The 20,107-nt window shown below is 36.1% G+C and overlaps 2 protein-coding genes and 1 long non-coding RNA gene across 6 annotated transcripts in view; 2 read left to right on the top strand and 1 right to left on the bottom strand.

Moving 5' to 3' along the window:
- Positions 1-1,103: 1,103 nt before the first annotated feature.
- On the top strand, positions 1,104-3,255 carry LOC120771461 (DENN domain-containing protein 1A-like). Its single transcript, XM_040099473.1, has 7 exons — positions 1,104-1,184; positions 1,247-1,435; positions 1,488-1,758; positions 1,860-1,913; positions 1,985-2,245; positions 2,306-3,014; positions 3,083-3,255. The coding sequence occupies exons 1-7, from the start codon at positions 1,144-1,146 to the stop codon at positions 3,151-3,153; spliced, it is 1,596 nt and encodes a 531-aa protein (XP_039955407.1). The 5' UTR covers positions 1,104-1,143; the 3' UTR covers positions 3,154-3,255.
- Positions 1,323-2,064, bottom strand: LOC120771462. The gene is made up of 2 exons (XR_005704969.1): positions 1,897-2,064; positions 1,323-1,775 (listed from the first exon to the last, which is right to left on the bottom strand). It is a non-coding gene; the product is annotated as an uncharacterized LOC120771462 (long non-coding RNA).
- Positions 3,256-3,589: 334 nt separating the features above from the next.
- Positions 3,590-20,107, top strand: part of LOC120770239 (DENN domain-containing protein 1A) — a 42,210-nt gene continuing 25,692 nt past the window's right edge. For 3 of the 4 annotated variants that reach the window (XM_040097535.1, XM_040097534.1, XM_040097533.1), the window contains exons 1-5: positions 3,590-4,074; positions 4,620-4,814; positions 18,238-18,538; positions 18,638-18,691; positions 18,773-19,033. In XM_040097535.1, coding sequence (XP_039953469.1) covers positions 4,058-4,074; positions 4,620-4,814; positions 18,238-18,538; positions 18,638-18,691; positions 18,773-19,033 — 828 coding nt within the window. In that variant the 5' untranslated portion in view covers positions 3,590-4,057. The remainder of the gene's footprint in view (positions 4,075-4,619; positions 4,815-18,237; positions 18,539-18,637; positions 18,692-18,772; positions 19,034-20,107) is intronic. The other variant, XM_040097536.1, reaches the window with a different exon arrangement.

Here is a 20,107-nt window from a genome sequence, read left to right as displayed (position 1 = left end):
GCACCATAGCTGCACATTCACTGTTGAAAAAAACAACATCCACTTCTGTACTTAAAACCAAACTTTTAATTAGTATGTACGCAAATGTAAAACAAAGATTTGGTATGGTTTGTGGCCCGGTGGAATAATCGGTCCATATTTTTTCAAAAAATTACATAATATCGCACCGTTTTCCTGTGGAGGTATGTGAAGTCTAAAGTCTAGAGGACATTCGTCAGTTACCAGTCGAAATGCTCGAACGAGTCATCGAAAATTGGAGAGATAATCTTCAAAAAATAAATGTTTTTCCGAATCATAAAAAACATTCCCCATTCAATTTGAAGTTTCTGTGTTTTTTCTTAAAAAGTAGGGAACGTCGAATGGATCATCTGCAGTTATGCTATTCAATTCAATTTTTTTATTCAGAATCTTACGCGGAGAGCACTGTACAGCCGTAGAATGGATTATTATAAAAGAAAACTTAAAAAGGAAAGAAAACAAATACAGAAATTTCACCGCTCTATTAATAAAAAAAGTGCTTTTTGCAGTTCACGTTAATATACAACGGCGAAACGGAGCTGGAAGCCAGCCACATCCCTAAAGTTTGATGATCTTTTAATTCGTATATCAAAAAATAATATTTTTTTCATCAAAGGACCTCAACAATGGATTGCAGGCATCTGTGTTCAGTCGGACAATACGGAATAGACTAATTGATAATGATTTGAAGGCAAGTATAGTCAACATCATCAGACCATTTCAGATCCATTAAGCAAACGATATCTAGTGGGATCCTGCAATTAAACAAACATTTTCATTAAAAGAGTTTCGATTAATTGAACACAAAATTGTACAGTATTGCACAAAAATAAGAAAATATACACATTTTTATTGGAATTGAACACAGTTTGTTGTATAATTCATTACAAGTGACATTTTCATACCAAAAGTCGGTATGTAGGCATAAACACTTTTTTTCTTCATAACAAAAACTAAAATTGTTGTATAAAAATATTAAAATTTCTATAAAAATAAATTTCGTAGAGACTGCAAAATTTATGTATGAAGGGCTAATTAGATACAAAAGGGTGGATATGATTCAAAAGAGTAGGACGATTAAAGAAGAAGTTAAATTTTGTAGCTATAGCCTCGGACAATTGTGTTATGAGCAATAATTTAGCAGGCATTCCCGGCACGCGAGTTCAGTAAGCCAACTTTAATGCCTTGAAACTGCATATTCTCTGAATTCTACGATTTTTTATCATAGCGTGGACGTAACCAGTGTTTTCGATGTCTATTGTGAGTTGATTTGTCCAGTGAATCACACCGAAAATTATACAAAGAAAAATAATCCAAATGTAATATCGATCAAGGAAAAATTTCCCACAAATTTTCGTGATGACAAAATATTGAAGATGCTGCAGTTGTTTGCGAGTACGCCGTGCGAAAACGAAGAGTGAGTAGCTACTTTTAATATTACGCGTTAATTAAAATACAATATTTTGCAGCGTTCCAGTGGTGATGTATTCGTTTGTGTTGACGGCGGAAGATACTCATTGGCGGTTTTGCTTCTGTCGTTATGACTTCGATTCCAATTCGATTATGCTTATACTTACGCGCCTGCCATGGCATGAGACCTTCTTCAACATGCTGACAACGCTTTTCGAACTCAAGCAACGACAATCAAATGATTTTCATACATTTCTCACGAATTGTTACAAAGCTGCAATGCCGCCACGTGGAGGTATAACGCTTGTGCCGGTGGGCGGGAGTCGTAAGGTAATTGCTGCACTTTTCTAGAAAGAATAGAAGAGTGTAAAATAATATTTTTTTAATATTTCGTATTATTATTCTTACTATAATTATATTTACATTCGTAGATGTTTTCCATCGAGCAACCATCCTTTTATAAATTACCTTGTATTCCAGACAATGTGAGTATGCAACTAATTTAGTGGTTGTGCATACCCGGAGTTTTTCTTAATTCGCACTATCTTTTTTATAGCACAATTTGACTGTGTTTTATAATTTGGCCACGCCTAAAATCATGCTATCCATAATTGCTTCGCTTTTGCAAGAGCGTCGCATTATTATCACATCCCATCAGCCGGATCGACATTCCGCCTGCGTGCAAGCCGCCAATGCACTACTCTATCCAATGGAATGGCAACACACCTATATACCCATATTGCCTTTGCAACTGCGCGACTATCTAATGGGACCTATGCCATATCTAATTGGCGTGCCGATTTCGGTTCTAGAAACGGTAATTACAACTATTTATATGCTATTTATAACTATGCTATGCCCACTTTTTGTGCTATAGATTTGTAGAGGTGAACTTGGTGACGCGATCATATTCAATTGTGATGTTGGTACATATGAAAGTTGTTATGATGATGTGCAGCTTTTACCGCACACTATTGTCAAAGATATGCAAGATCAATTTAGAAACTCTAAGCAGCGCAATGATGAATTCATCTCATATGAATTCCTATTGATGATGGTGCGTTTGGTTGGTAATTACCGAGATGGTATTAAATTTGAATCTGATCCGTTTTTTTGTGACAACGCATTTTTGTCCAAGTCTTCACATTCAAAGCACAAATTTTTGCGTAAACTTTTATCCACCTCAATGTGTGTTCACTTCTTACGCACACGTTTAAGTATGATAAAGCATGGGCCGATGATATGGGATCGTTTTGAAATGGAAAGTGCCTTGCATACCCAACGGAAAAAGAGCCATTGCTGTGGTGGTGTCAAGAAGAAGAAATTCAAAGAAACAAATGAGATATATGAACCGCTCAATAGTTTTCAAAATCAATTATTTAAATCTTTGGAAATAACCGAGACCATTAAATTGCAAATGGAGCAGTTGCGCAAATGTCAGCAGTATAAAGATGCAAAAACACACACAGATATGAAAGAACTGTTCGGCAGTCTTCGTTATACGTTGGCGTATGCTACTTCAGCATACAATAGTCTAGAAGCACAAAATATTGAAGAGATGAAAAATCTTGGATATACTGAAATAAGTAATACATACTTCACATTCGCTTTGACTTTGCAAAAAAATATAATATTTTTGTTTACACAATTTTAGACACAAGTGCGTTGAACAGTGAACCAATACAGGAAAAAAGAGCAAGTTCTAGAACACGTTTTAATGGTTGATTACTTCGCCATTTATTGTATAAGTGTATATATGTATGTGTGTATACTATGTAACTGTAATTCGTGTATGGAATGTGAAAATATAGTGAAATTGTATTATAAGTTTGTTTTAGCTTTACATTTTCACTTGTTTCTATAATAATTTATAAATGCTAGTCGTGCTGGTCTTGTTGATGGAAATGCTTTGCCACTGTTCAATGATTTTGTAATCACTCTATACAATTCATAAGCTTGTATCACTTCTTTTAACTTTTACATTTTGCTTAAAAACTTTCTTGATCATCCGCTTCCGCTCATTGTTTCCGACAAAATGTCATTTCATATGCAACAAAGGGATTTTTTGATTTCCCTACTATACTAAATTATCTGTCCGAATAATGGCAACCCTGCTATGTTTTGACACTCATCTGATTTGAACTGTCATTTAATTTATTTTGTTGCGTTGATTTTCACAATTCATACATTTCTTATTGCATTGCTTTTGTCTCGGAGATATTAATTTTTTTAATGCCTAGCTTGATAAATAATTAAAATAAAAGATATGACGAATAATTTGTAAATATCTAGTGCTTGAGTTTAAAACGCAGACGACTGCAGAAAAAGCGAAGTTGTGAACGGAAAAATAAAAAGAAGGGAGTCAGCGAAAAAGCCCTTTGCAAAAGTGCGGAAATCGCTAGTGACGTCGTGCAGAAAAGTTACGAAAAGATAATAAGAAATCATATAAATAAGTAGCAGCCAATCGTATTTTATATACGTTATTGTAGTGTTTAAATAAATATTAAATTAAAAGAAAGTGATTGTGCTATTAAATATATTATTAAGAAAAATGGTTTCTGCGTAATACAACATAATATAAGTGGAAATTCTTTGTGGCAGCAGGGCGGCGACTGCACGCGCATCGAGTATGAGTTCCCGTATAAAGTGAGTGTCTCCGATTCTATGTCGTTTATATTGAATTTATTTAGTGCAGTGCTAATCTTATTTGAGTTTAAAGCCTATCAAATTGCATTCAAACATTTTTAATCCAAAAACCGCTTTAAAAACAAGTTGTGAGATAATGCTTAGGATAAAAATTGAACTTGTGACCATGAGAGAATTGCAACGTCAGAAATCGCCCGTCATTCATCTCAACTAAGCAAGGCATCTTCTAACAATTATTAATCGTAGACTTGTTTATACAATTGTGACGGTGAAACGCGTGTGTGTCGCCTTATGTATTACAATTAATCAGTAGGCGTTACGCTCAAGTGCATTTCACCCGAATTGACCAACTTGTCCGATGAAAATTTTTGAAAAAAGCAAATGCTGATTTACTTGAAAAGTGATAAGCGAAACGTTCATATTTCAAGAGTGTTTGCCGTAATTAAATATACATATGCTTAATGTGTCTTATTTTACAGTTTTTATTTAAATTTAATATAACGTATTTGTATTTGTGTAAACGAATTGTGAAACTTTGTTTGCAGAACGGATGTAAAGAAACTATTCGAGTTTTGGTGTGAAGTCGCGCTCGTACATAATGGAGATAAACACAGTACGCCTACGGGCGGCAGTCAGACATCACCGTCTTGTGTCATTGTTGAAAGCTTTCCGGAGGGATATCGCGATGAGAAAACAATGGCCGATATACCCGCGTTTGCGTTTCCCTGTAAAATCGAAAGGTGAGTAGAAAATATAAAAACTCAAATAGAATTATGTCATAGCACAAAACCAAATATGTACCTACTCCAAAAGAATGTAAGCCATGTGTAGGAAAAGTGTGCGGGTAGCACTTCCGGTTAAATTAATCCGGCAAGCATCATAGTCACGTTCGAATGACTACATTTGCTTATACATATGTATGTATGTATAAACATAAGTAAATAAATCCTATACATATCTACTTATGTATGTTTGTATATCCTTATGTGCATTTGAATGTAAGCGTATAATGCGTGTCATTACATTGCTTTACCACATTTTACAGTCCTTCATTGCCACAGTATATTGCCCGCTGTTATTGTACATTCTTGCATTTGCACAGTTATTTACAAACATGTGTACATATGTGTATGAAGGTATGTGTATTGTTGATTTAAGCGTTTACTTTCAAGTTGGCCAATGCTCTTTGCCATGCGTCGACTGGTCTATGATTCATTCAAGTGTTCGCCCATTGCTATTGTATATGTATGTACATATGTATACCTCGATAAAATATACATACATACAAACACTTAACGTTTATTATATTTTGGTATTAACTTCAATGTTGACCAGTCTTGTTGGCACTATTGGTCAACGTGCGAAAAGTAGATTGAATTGCTTTATCGCTGGTTGGGAATGTAAAATACTGACGAAATAAATTTTTAATTAGTTGTGTAAATGTCATTCTTTCACTTTTGGTGCATAATTTGAAAGGTTTTAGTTTTATTTCGCTGTACTTACTGAATACCCTACATAAAATGTAATTATTCGTGGAAATGTGAATAATTTTCATAGCTATAATGTTTATCCTACTGTGCAAATGGACAGACACATATGAACACCGTTCCCACGACAGTCGGGTCTAAGTAACCGGAATGGACCCGGATTTTTGTCCGGCCTGGGATTGTCAACTCGGCACCATTCCTCGAAATTACTTCAGGGATATTTTACAACAACAACAACACATATGTGCATGCATACACGTAAACATATGTATGTATATGTGCGAATGTATATACATATGTTATTCCGTAGTTGAAGAAGTTCCCGAAATATTTTTAATAAATTTCGCTTATAATATTTGATCACTGTGAAGCTACAAACGTAAAATAATTGAAAGTTTCCGGAATAAAATTTAAATAGTAGGTCAGTGAACAAGCTTTTCAAACTGGTAAAAAGTGAAAAAATCGTACACTAAAATTTTTTAAAATGGCAGTAAGATGAATGTTTCCTCGAATCCCTTGTGATATAAAAGTTATATGCATTATTATGACAAATTTTCTAAAAAAAATGGTAAAATTATTTATCATTTTATTTTATATTTCCTTTCCAATGGGTTTTACCTCACTGTTATTTTTTTGCTTCCAAAAATTTACTACACTGCTTTATAAATAAGCAATAAAAATTTAATTTTGATTAAAATATTTACAAATTCTTAAAATAACTTCGATCAAAGGTTTTCTCAGTATTTTAAGACTCCCGAAAATAATGTAGAACCGTAATATTCTAATAAAACAATTTCATATGCCCTATAAGCAATCTCTACTGTAGGCACACAATTAAACACTCGTTTAAAAAAACAAAACATCAAGCACTAATTTATTTCCAACAACCGCAAATACTGTTTGTATAAATAAATTACATTGTCCACACTGTTGTTGTACATACATACAAGTACATGCATATATTTGTTGTGCAAACAAATTTGCTTTATGTATAGTTGTAATCATGCACACCTGTTGGCAATGTTTCGACATGTTTGTACTAACGTACATATGTACATACATATGTATGTATGTGCGTAAGTACAAATTTGTATATGTATGTATGGGTGTATGTATTTGTGTAAGGGAGCATTCGTTCATTGCGGGCATAAAAAATTGTTTTCGTTTGGTTGCGGAGTGTACACTGTGCGTGTTTAATCTTTTTTTTTAATGTTTGGAATATTTTAAGCTCATGTTGGAAAATATTTCACACCACAACTTCCGATAAGGGAGTTAGCTTTAGAAAAAAAAGGTGAATAAAGGAATTTTCTTCTCATATAACAAGCCACAAACATGCTTACTATATTAACTCATTACTCATTACTATACATTTTTTCGTAATAAATTTGATAATAAAAAACAAAAATGTATTAAATAATATTTTTGTAATTTTATTCAAAACATAACTAAAAGCTCTCAAGGGCATAACACAATTTATGAATACTCGTAACTGTAAAAATTATTATACAATTTTACGCCTAAGAAATACTAATAATCATGAATATTTCATAACTGAGTTTGTATGCCCCCAAAGTCTTCAGCATGTGTGTGCATCTCTCTGACCAGTAGCGTTCAGCGCCAAAACTGCTCATGAATAACCATCGCATAAAGCGGTGTTTTTATTACTTTTTATTTGTTTATTCATACGATTAGTCACAATCTGGTATCTTGTAGACAAGACAAGAGTTTCATAGATACGTATGTACATACATATGTATGCACGTATCATACATTCATACCATATGCTTACCGTTCACATGTACATACATGCATACATACATAAATATTCGTTTAACTGACTTGCGTCGATGTTTTTATTTACTAGCTTTGGCTTGTGTTACCATTTATTTCTTTGTTGTAGTTGCTTTCCGCTTTTGTTTTCTTCATTTACTTCGACTTACTTTTTGTTTCGCTGTAATTTTTACCATTTTGTATAATTTTGTAATTATCTCATATTTTTATTTTCTTATTCGTTTTTGTTAAGCTGATTTTTTTATTGAAATATCATTTTTGTTGTTGTCTTTACTTTTATATGGGAAATTATATTTTCGTAACAGTAATAAATCATTAAAACATCTCCTAGTGAGTAACATTAGGGTTGTTGGTGCTTAAATAAGGTTATTAAAAAAAGAAAAATTGAGAAAATTAACTTTTTTGTTGGTATTTTGATGCAAAAGCTGGTGCGCAAGCTTTTCAAAACATTATAACTTTGCGAAGTTCCATTCGGAAGGGATTTAATTTGACTGTTTGTTGTATTCTTTCCGATAGCGAAATGAGGGCAACCACATTACGAAAAAAGAAAAATATAAAATAATTGAATAATATATTATTAGGAATTACTAAAGCTATCTAAATATATTTTGCAACGTTATAAATCAAAAAGTTTTTTTAAATATTGCGAATTTCCAACGAAAATGACTTCGCTCCATTTCACTAATTTTTTACCGTTTCTCCATTCGTTTTTACTCACGTAATTTTTGATTGAGCAATGAAATGGACGCTTTTTATATTTTGATTGATTTATTTTACTTTCGGTTGTACTTTTTCGTAAATGTTGGGTTTACACTACCAATATATATGTATATATGTATGTACATACATGAGTATCTGCAATAATTAATAAGCCCAAGGGGAAATGTGATATTGCTTGACTATTGTGCATTAAGGAAATCATATGCAATAACGGCATAAAAAACAGTAAAGTTGAATACTCGAACATTAGACTGGTTCAAATATGTGGATCAAAAATCGTCAACAAATTCTATAGTATTTACGGATTTTGTAAACAATTGCAATATATTTTTATACATTATCGAAGAAATCTTAGATTTAAAACGTGTTTCGACCATATAACTCCAATATATTCTGTCTTGACTTCAATGTTAAGATTGTTCTGTACTCGATAGGTGGCGCCATGGTAAAGTGTAATATATTTTTCAAAATCTTAATATACATATGTATATACATACATATACATATATGTACATACGCTAGTCTGAACTACTTACTATTAAAACTTATACAAATAAAAACATTTCGAACATAAATTTATGGTTTATTTACAATATTTCGACAATATTGAAAATTAATTAAAAACAAAAACAAGAACAAAATAAAAAGGATAATTCAGTTTAGAAAAAGTTTGCATACAAAGATAAAAACATAACAAATTTTAATTTAAAGAAAAAATTATATTTCCTAGTATATACGGATGTTGCCCTTTTTACGATCACTTAATTTAGAGGGACGCGCTGAACGAGGCTTTGAGGCGGTGAAACATAAATGTATACGATCTAATCACTCTTTGAATCGAGGATTGTGTCCGAACCCTCTGAAAGTTTTTCCTTCTTCATAACTTCACGATTGTATCTCCTTTACTGGTTTTCTTTTTCTAACCATTTCACAAAACTTTCTTTTTATAACTAATATTTCACTGAAATACTTCAACCACTACGAACAAATCTGATTTAACTAATTTTAGTACACTTTAACCTAAAGAAAAATCCTGGGATTCACCATGTTTTGTTTTATACGCAAACTTTTTCTGCGGCAGTGATGGCCATTTTTTGATCTTTATCGAAAAAGATTTCTTAAATTTCTTCAACAATGTTGCAGATTTATAATGCAACCCTAAAAATTTAAATTTGTTTGTAAAACTGTAAAACTTTCCGCACTTTGAGTAGACCTTCAAAAGGTTGTGTGAAAAAATGTTAAGCAAAAAACATATCGTTGAAAACTGCTTGACCGAAGCTATAATTCGGTTCGTTTGTATGTCAGCTACATGCTACAGTGGTTCGATCTGTACAATTTGTTTAAAGATTTTACAGTTTCCTTAAGCAATATTTCTCGCCAAATTGAAGTCATCTTGTCAAATAAAAAAGTTTTCCACACAAAAACTTGATTTTGATTGTTCAGTTTGTATGACAGCTATATACTTTAGTTGTCCGATTCCGACAACAGAGCAACTTATTGGGACGAGAAGAACGTATGCAAAATTTCAGATCGACCTCTCAAAAACTGACTATATGGACTGACCAATTTAAGGTACATACAGATGGGCAGAGAGACGGACACGATTAAATCGACAATCTTGAATTCACTTTCATCAAATATGGTACTTTATATCTCCGACGTTTCCTTCTAAAAACAAATAACAAATTTTATATCAAACTTAATATACCCTGTTCAGAGTGATATCGATACTACAACTGATTTGCAGACCCATAAGAATTTGTAATATTTAAACATGGCTTTCCTTTTAGAACTGATCTATTGAAATTCGTTTTTATTAAAAGCTTACAAACATTTTTGACAACAAAACACTTTTTGTTGTTCAGTCTGAGATCTCTTGAAATTTATTCTTCTCCAGTGAAGAGATGGAGGTTTGGTTAAGACGGAATATTGACATTTCGACCCTTTATATATTGTATATTTCGGCAATTTGAGCCGAGAACCCAAAACTTCGCTAGTTGTCTCTTTCCCTTGCGAGGTTACGCAAGTTGTACATCCCAAATGTAGACCGGTCGCTTTGAACTTGGTCCCTTCATTGAATGCATGGTGGCCTTTGCTTCCATTGTCCACCAATTGTCTCGAGACGCGAAGAATCTTAGTGTGACTTCGTCTTGCCCTTCGCCACAAGATCAACCTCTTTCTCGTCTCTTTGTACACTGGAAAAGGTTGCGATTACGGCTCTGTTGTTAATGCTGCAATATCAGCATCAGTTCAGATTAGCGGTACTTATCATCTTTTCCAGCATATTATTAAAAAAGACGCACGAGAGGGACGCCTCGGAGAGGTCCTTCCCGATTTTGACGTAGCTGACGATTTTGCTTAACGTCATTCTGCATGAGTTTCGCGGGGATACCAAATTTAGACATGGCGTCGAATAGCCAGCTCCTTTTGTTGTACTAAAGCCGCCTTAGAGCTGTTTTCATCTCATCTTGGTCAAATGGCGGGATGACAATGTCGTCACCGTAGATTGTCGTTGCGGTTTTTTTCATTCGTCGCAGCATTACTTTCGCCATGTAGAAGTTTCGAGAAGTGTTCTCTCGTAATTTCGAGTGTACTCTATGTATCTGGTATTAGGTATCCATTTCTGTTCTTACAAAAGCCGGCCGGGGCTTGAACCATTTATTTTTCTTAATTTCTCATACAATTTTACAAAATACATCTTCCTGCTTCTATCGTCTTTTTGTTGAAAAGACGTCTCTCTTCCCTCCACTTCTCGAGGTGCCACTTTTTCTCAGCCCTAGTCTCAATCGACTGCAGGATGGCTTTGTATCCAGTGTTTTTCTCTACAGTGACTGCGAGGCATTCATCATCATACCAAGTATGTCGGCGTGGTCGGTAGTAACCTTACACCTCTTCCGCAGCGGTATGAAGAGAACTGGAGATAGAGTCCCCACGTATGGTTAAAATGTATTTTTTAGTGAAATTTTCGTCTATTTAATTAAAAAGTCTTTTGTGCCCTCTCCATCACTCTATAAGTCACTCATAATTCCCGTCCTGCTATAAGGTGCAGATGCATGGACGATGACAACATTTGATGAGTCGGCATTACGAGTTTTCGAGAGAAAGATTCTGCGAAATATTTATAGTCCTTTGCGCATAGGCAACGGCGAATACCGCAGTCTATGGAACTATGTATACGACGACATTGAAATAGTTCAGCGAATTAAGAGACAGATGCTACGCTGGCTAGGTCATGTTGTCCGAATGGGCGAAAACACTCCAGCTCTGAAAGTATTCGACGCAGTACTCGCCGGGGAAGAAGAGAAAGAGTTGGATGGACCAAGTGGAGAAGGACATGGCATCGCTTGGAATATCCAATTGGCGCCATGTAGCGAAAAGAAGGAACGACTGAAACGACTGGTTCTCATGGGAAGCTCGAACAAATGTACGTCTATATTGGTATATTTGTTTATATATCTCACATTTCTTTTTACATTTTGTCACCAGAAAAACTGACAAATGCATGCGATAAAACAAAGGTCTTGTACTTTGAAGTATTATTACGGTATTTTTAGAGCGATGAGTAATCGTTTGGTGAGCAACAGCTTATTAGAAATGTTTGTGAATAAGTGCATGTTAACTGCTAGACACAAATGTACTAGAAAACAAACAAGATACGCTTCAAACCGGTGTTCGTATGAGTACATAATTGGAGACAGATAGTGAACCATAAAAATGTATGCACATATGTAATCATCTAGTTTCTACTGCAACTATTAGTAATGCATGTGATCAATATGATGCACCAATTAGAAGACCTGAATTTGTACATAGCAAAAAATAAGGGACCTACTTAGTTGTCGGTATGATATTAATCAGCGCAAGTGTGAGCCGTTATGAATTCTACCACAAACGTCCAGAAAATGTCGTGAAGATCATTTGTCAAATAAAAAAAGTTTTCCCTAAAAGTACTTGATTTTGATCCTTCAATTTGTATGACAGCTGTGTCGTATAGTGGTCCGATAACGGCGGTTCTTATAAGTGAGTAGCGTTTTGGGGGAAAAAAGTCTGGTTCAGTCAGGTAAAGTAGTCTTGAGGGCTAGCAGAAAGTGGAGTTTCTTAATAGAGCTTCGCAATATCCGGTCTGGCTAAAATCCTAATCTAATTCAACATCTTTAAATAACGGTGCCCATTGACAGTTACTTTTACACCGTTTTCTTCAAGGAAGTATGACCCAACAATACACTTTTATGAAACTGCGCACCACACAGTGACTTGTTCTCGTTCAAGTTACCACTCATGGATTATTTCTAGATTTGATGCATTCCATATATGCTAATTTTGCTTGTTTACATTTCCAGTTAGATCAAAATTGGCCTCATCAGACAAAAATAGGCAATTTATCAAGTTATTGTCTGTTTTGCCAAAATTCCAAGCGAATAGGCAAATCTAGTGGGTTTAACCTGTTTGTTATTTCAATTTTGTACGGAAAAATATTTAAGACACCATGAATTACAAGGTGCATTCCAAAGAAAACAGGACTTAAAAATACAAGAAAAAACGTTAATTTCGGCTGCACCGAAGCTGATATACCCTTCACAGGTGCATTTCTTTTAGTAGCTATGTGTTCAGTTTATATGGAAGCTATATGCTATAGTAATCCGATCTGAACAATTTTTTCGGAGATTATATTATTATCTTAAGCAGTAATCCATGTCAAATTTCGTGAAGATACCACGTCAAATGCGAAAGTTTTCCATACAAGCCCTTGATTCCGATCGTTCGGTTTGTATTGCAGCTATATGCTATAGCAAGCCGATCTGAACAATTTCTTCGGAGATTACATTGTTGCCTTTGAAAATAATCTATACCAAATTTCGTGAATATATCTTGTTAAATGCAAAAGTTTTCCATGGCACCTATATGCTATAGTTAACCGATCTGAACAAATTCTTCGGAGATTCCATTGTTGCCCTAAAAAATAACCTGTGCCAACTATTGTGAAGATACATTGTCAAATGTGAAATCTTTCCATACAAGAATTTGATTCCGATCGTTCGGTTTGTATGGCAGGTATATGTTATATTGGTCCAATATCGCAGTTCCGACAAATGAGCAGCTTCTTGAAGAGAAAATGACGTTTGTCAAATTTCAAAACGATATCTTAAAAACTGAGGGACTAGATCGTATATATACAGACATACGGACGGACGGACAAACAGGCGGACATGGCTAAATCGACTCGGCTCAACATACTGATCATTTATATTATATAGGTCTACATCTTTGCTTCCGCCGTTTTCCAATAGATGTCTCTGGGGTCAAGCACTAGTCGATTAAATCGATTAAAAATGTTTTATATCGATCTTGGACATTTGTGTCAACATTAACCCAACAAAATATTTGTAGAGATCTGTTTGCATCCCAAACTTATTGTCAACTGAAAATGCCACTTTTTGAGCCGAATTCTCGACATTTGCGGAAAATTTTGCTTTTCTTTTTTAATTCCAAGAAAAGTTCGGCTGAGGCTCATCGAATGTTTTCGGATACGTACGGTGAGGCTGTCCAAAGTGAAAGAACATGTCGCGAATGGTTTCAACGTTTTAAGAATGGTGATTATGAAGTTGAAGACCGGCATGGTGGTGGAAGGGAGAAGATTTTCGAAGATGCTGAATTGGAAGCATTACTCGACCAAGATACGTTTCAAACCCAAGAGGAATTGGCCAAATCGTTGCAAGTGACACAGCAAGCCGTATCAAAACGATTCAAAGCCATGGGGATGATTCAGAAACAAGGAAACTGGGTTCCTTACGACTTGAAACCAAGAGATGTCGAACGGCGCTTCTTTGCATGTGAACAGCTGCTTCAAAGGCACAACCGAAAGGGATTTTTACATTGCATTGTAATTGGCGACAAAAAATGGGTCCACTACGATAATCCTAAGCGAAGAAAGTCATGGGGAAAGCCTGGCCATGCCTCCACGTCGCCGGCAAAACCGAACATTCACGGCGCCAAGGTCATGCTCTGCATTTGGTGGGACCAGCTGGGGGTGATATGTTATGAGCTGCTAAAGCCAAGTGAAACCATCACATGATCGGTACCGAACGCAATTGATGCGTTTGAGCCGAGCACTAAAAGAAAAACGGCCACAGTACGAGGAAAGACACAATAAAGTCATTCTCCAGCATGACAATGCTCGGCTTCACGTCGCAAAGGTTTTTTTTTTACGAGGATTAAGCATCGAAAACCTGAACCCCATGTCAGTGTGGAACTTTAATCCGAACTAAACCTCCTACCGTCATGTGCCGTTCCCCCGGTACCACCGTCAAGTATTACGTCGAGAGGATGGTTGAGTGACACTCAAGCGTACGTGATGGTCAAAATGCATTCAGTTACAAGTTGCATTTACTTGGCCCCACCTCTGTTGGTCTGATAACCCCCCTCGTACATTGTTTACATATTTGAGTCGTGGTTGTCCGTTACATTTCTTTTCCGCCGCTGTTCGCTGGCACGTTGGGATTTCATTACCTTGGCTGCAACTTCGCAAGCAGCTTTCCACTTCTCAACTGATTCGACCATTTGGTTAACCATGTTATCAGGAGTTGGGTCTATACCGAAAGCATTTTTTAAGTGTTGCCTCTCAAGATTATATTTGGGGCAATAGAAGAAAGTGTGTTCCACATTTTCGACGGTATCGCCTCCGCAATAATCACATGTGTCGTTATTTTCGTGCCCGAACCGTTTCAAATATGCTTTAAAGCAGCCATGCCCTGTGAGAAGTTGAGTTACGTGAAAATCTACCTCACCGTGTGGTCTATTTAGCCATAGTTCGACATTGGGGATCAGCCGGAATATCCACCGACCGTTTCCGCTTTCCTCCCAGCGCTTTTGCCATTGATCTACTGTCTCAGCCTTTGCTATTTCTTTTGATGTATTGTACGGTAACCTGTCATTTGTACAGCATTGTATCTCCTTGGCCAGGAGGTCTAAAGGGTGTAAGCCTGCAATAACTAGAGCAGCATCTTCCGATACTGTGCGGAACGCAGAACATACTCTTAGTGCGCAAGTGGCATATATCGAAAAAAGGCCACGGCGATATGATTTTACTTCTAGAGCTTTTCCCCATATCTGGACGCCGAACAGCGCGACTGACTTTAGTATACCAGCTAATAGTCGTCTTCTATTTTGCGTTGGCCCACGGGTATTGAGCATTAACAGGGTCAAGGCTCTGCACACTTTTGTAGCTTTTTCGCCTGTGTACGCTAAGCGTTCTTTAAAGGTTATCCTTGCATCGAGTATGATTCCCAAATATTTAATTGCCGGTTGTGTCGTGATGCTTACACCCTTTGCATTGAACGTGGCAACTTCACGGACTTTTCTGCCAGTGATGAGTACCGCTTCGGCCTTGCTCTCCGCTAGGTTTAGTCCTTTAGTTTCGAGCCAATCGCTTATTAACACTATTGTTCTGTTGGTTATCGAAACTATATCGTGTATATGTTTTGCTATGACCACAACAGCGACATCGTCTGCGAACCCAATAATATAAAGGTGGTGAAAAATATTTGGAGACGCTGAAATGGGAGATCTTACCCCACCCGCCGTATTCTCCAGACGTTGCGTCATCTGACTACCACTTGTTCCAATCGATGGCACACGGTCTAGCTAACGAGCACTTTAGTTCTTATGAAGAAGTCAAAAATTGGATTGATACTTGGATCGACTCGAATGATGAGGAGTTCTTTCGTCACGGAATACGCATGCTGCCAGAAAGATGGTCAAAAGTAGTAGCTAGCGACGGCCAATATTTTGAATAACATTTTTGTAATCGTGTATACTTTATAGGGTCTCCGACGCTTCCTTCTGGATGCTACAAACGTCGAGACAAACTGTTCAGGGTATAAAAAACAGAACAAATGGTTTTCTCGCCAAAATCAATTTATTTTATTCAAAATCCTTCTGCTTCAATACAGCTTTTTGCACGGTCCAAAAGCATGTCGAACGAGTGTTTTAGCTTGTTGGCCGGTATGGCCGCCTGCATAACGCTTTCCTTTCATGGGCAAATGCATTTTTCCGAAAAGGAAGAAGTCGCACGGTGCCATATCAGGTGAATACGGGGAGTGGTTAATGGTTAAAATGTAATTTTTGGTCAAATAATCGGTCGATGGGACGGCGCATTATCGTGCAACAAACGTCAACTTTCATCTTTGCGATATTCGGACACGTCGAATACGGCGCACCAAACGCTTCAAAATTCCAAGGTAGAATACCGCATAACGTTTTGGCCGCGTGAAACAAATTATTTGTGGACAATGCCCTTGGAAGCAAAAAAAAACAAATCAGCATTGTTTTCACTTTTGACTTCTTCATGCGCGATTTTTTGGGTTTCGGCTCGTCCGGTGCCTTCCATTCAGCACTCCGCCGTTTCGTTTCGGGATCATATTGGAAACACCACGTTTCGTCACCAGTCACAATATTGTAAAGGAAGTTTTTGTCCTTTTTGACCTCTTTAATGATGTCCTTCGAATGTTGGATTCTGAGCAATTTTTGGTCGTCTGTCAATATAGATGGCGCCACAAGGGTGCGCTAGATTCAAAAAGTCTTGTTTACTTTGGAACGCACCTTGTGTCCGTTGTAATGACCTTCTACTTACTCCAACTTGCGAGTCGAAACTCTTGGATTTGCTTGCTTTGACGATGTAACAGCCGTGATTGTTTCTTGAACACGAACATACGGATCTCGATGGTTGAGTCCTCTTGCGATACTTCGAGATTCTGCAAACATATTTAACAACTTCTTAGCTTCTTTTTGACATCCAAACCTAACCTTCATTAAGCCACTTATTATTATCAGCACCATTTTTTTCATCAAAATTACTTTTTTTGCAATTATTTTCAAAATATTAAAATTTACTTAAATTCGAATTCGATATCACACAAAGTAACTCTCTGACAGCGATCTTTTCGCCCAGCCGGGTATTTGCCTTTGTTAAAGTGTTCCTTCATTTTGCTGTCACTGTTCAGATGATAAAGTTTTTGATTTTCGCTGGGAATTTCTAGCGGTGCGTCGTATAAATATAGCCTTGTCTAGGTTGCGAATGAACACGTGCATTTGCATACATACAATAAATGTTTTATACGCATAATTATTTCTGTGCCTCATCCGACACGTATCTACTACTTAAGTAGCATTCGTAAAAATATTAGGGTGGCCCTAGTAGACAGTTCAAAAATTCATATAACATACAGAATATTTCACGACGATATTGTATGCTACAGTTAAAAATCGACGAAGTTAGCCCACTTTTCTTATAACACATTTCTTTTCACGACCCCTTATATCGAATGAACCCCCTGGTCACAAAATGATTTTATACCGAAAATAAATAAATAAAATTCTTGAGGAAATCTGAAATTATCTGCTCACCGAAGTGTTCTCTCAATAAATCCATTAACTGATGCGATGTATGGGAATGACATCATTTTGTAGATACTAAATTTCGTCGAGGCCACGAGCTTCAAGATATCAAATAGTCGATTATCATAGCGGGATAACGGACGTGGTCTATTCGATCAAACATTATCCAATAATGAATGCTGGGCCTCAAGATGGGTGATGGTGTTGCGAATAGTACGCTCAATACGCCGATTATGTGGACCATAAGTTGAGCTAAGCAAGCGAAACATATTCTTTACAGAACGTAAATTTTCGTAATAAAATTGAACGATTTGCAAACGTTGTTCAGAAGTTAGTCTTTCCAATGATGAAATGACAAACAATGAGCATTCAAAATTATTCTAATTGGGTTTCTTTTTTATCAAGGAAAGACATTAGCTTTAGCAAAGGCAGTTAAGAACATAGAACTTAAGAAGGTATTGTTGGAACGATGAATCAACGAATTAGATTTCATTGGCGAGCCCAATTAGTCATATTCTATCTATTTTACAATAGTCAAAGTAGTATTTTTGGTACAGCTTTTTGAGACGAAAATTTATAGATGGAAACTAGTATCTTCGTACTAGTTTGATTAAACTTTTCTTGTGGTAAACTAGTTTTTCGACTAGTTCGACATATAATTACTTCGTATTTAGCTGCAATTATGGAACATTTTCTGCAGTAATTAATGATAGTTTATTTAAATTTGGCAATTTACTCATTTATTTCTTTTTCTTCTATCATATTTTTGCAGCGATTCTGTGCAATCGTACTCCTTCGTACTCACAACAGACGACTCCAAGTGGCGGTTTGGTTTCTGTCGCCATGATCCGAAGACGGACACCGCAATGGTGATAATCACATATCTGCCGTGGCATGACACATTTTTGCGATTGCTGACGCTGCTGGCCGAGTTGCGGCGCTGTGATGAGACCACCACAACGAGCATCAATAATGCCAACGATGACTTTCGCACTTTTCTCGCCGAGGCGTATAATCGCGGTGTGCCCGATCCGGGCGGACACTTGAAATTATTCTATAACGGCGGACAAAATGTAAGTTCACACATTCACAGCACAGAGTGTGCCACTGCATATGTGCATATCAAGTGGTTTAATCTAATCAAATGAATTTCTGTGCTCGTTTGTTTACAGTATTTCGTGTTTGAGCGACCGCTGACGTTTCAATTGCCCAGCATACCCGAGAATGTAAGTCACTAGCCACACTAGTATGTATTAATGTGTGTGCAATGTTAATATTAAAATTTTTTTTCTTATTTTCATTCCCAGCACAATTTAAATCTGTATTATAATTTTGTGGATCCAAAGAATATGATTGCTGTATTCGCAGCAATGCTGGCTGAGCGTCGCATCATTTTCACATCGCGCCGGCTGGATCGTTTGTCGTCGTGCATACAAGCGGCCAATGCGTTCCTCTATCCTATGGTGTGGCAGCATATCTTTATACCAGTGTTGCCGATGAAATTAAAAGACTATTTGAGTGCGCCCATGCCATATCTGATTGGAGTGCCGCAAACAGTGCTCGAAACGGTTCGTAGATACGTATAGATTAAAAACACTTCAAGTATGCACTTTTTACATGCTTTTCATATTGAATTTATGTATTGAGACCACTACAGAAACCTTAGAAAATGGGTAAAAAGTGAAAAAAGAATTCATAGAAGATAGGTTTACTCCAAATCCCGCGAAAGAAATATTTTGTGTTAGATAAAAATAATATCGCAAAAGCTTGGATGTTCGATGAATTTTTTACATAAATTTTGAGGTTATGTAAAAGAAGTTTAATACAAAATTTTTTCATATTTTCATTTCATAAAAAAAATTGACGTTAACCGTTTTGATCCTTAAAAATGCAACCACGCCCCTCCCATTACTCTTCCCGACCATAGATCGCTTCCGTAAATTATTTTTCCTATAATTTTTGATATTTTATCTTTCGTTTCCAATGTGTTTAATCCAACTATGATAGTTTTTGCTTTCAAAAATGATCTAGCCTGGTCTAATGTGATACAATCTATGTGTTTTAATTCAATACGAAAGTGTAGGAAACTATTGTTGTCTACAAAATTAACGTTACTCCTATATAATCTTAACTAAACACACACTGGTAGTCATACTTCGACAATGGCAAATCTCCGAGTGTTTTTCCACCTTAAAAAGCTTATCAGTCAGCCTTTTCGAACCAGCTTAAGAGCTTTTTCAACTTGTTTCATTACCAAGCAATTTTTTTTAGAGTGAAATCGAATTTTAACTTAACATATGTACATAACTTAAAATTTTGATTTTTCCATAAATTTATTTTAGGATGCGGTATCATAGCATTGCGGCATTTTTTTGCAATCTTGTTTGTATTACTGGCTTTAGGATTACCCTTGTAACACATTCGAAACTTATGTAAAAGGCGTACTATAAATATATATTAACTGTGATCAAGAAGAGTCGGCTGCCAGAGTCCTAAACATTAAGTTTGTAGTTTCAAGTTATATTGAGTGAACCACGATACTCTCTTTGGATATTCTAAAAATATAGGAAGAGAAAATATTAGTCACCCAAATTAAGTTAAAAAGCCGCCAGCCGATGTCAGTAGCATTTTCAAGGCTTTTC

This window comes from Bactrocera tryoni, chromosome 3 (genome assembly GCF_016617805.1).
Source record: "Bactrocera tryoni isolate S06 chromosome 3, CSIRO_BtryS06_freeze2, whole genome shotgun sequence".
NCBI lineage: Eukaryota > Metazoa > Arthropoda > Insecta > Diptera > Tephritidae > Bactrocera > Bactrocera tryoni.
This window is presented reverse-complemented; position numbering and strand designations above follow the sequence as displayed.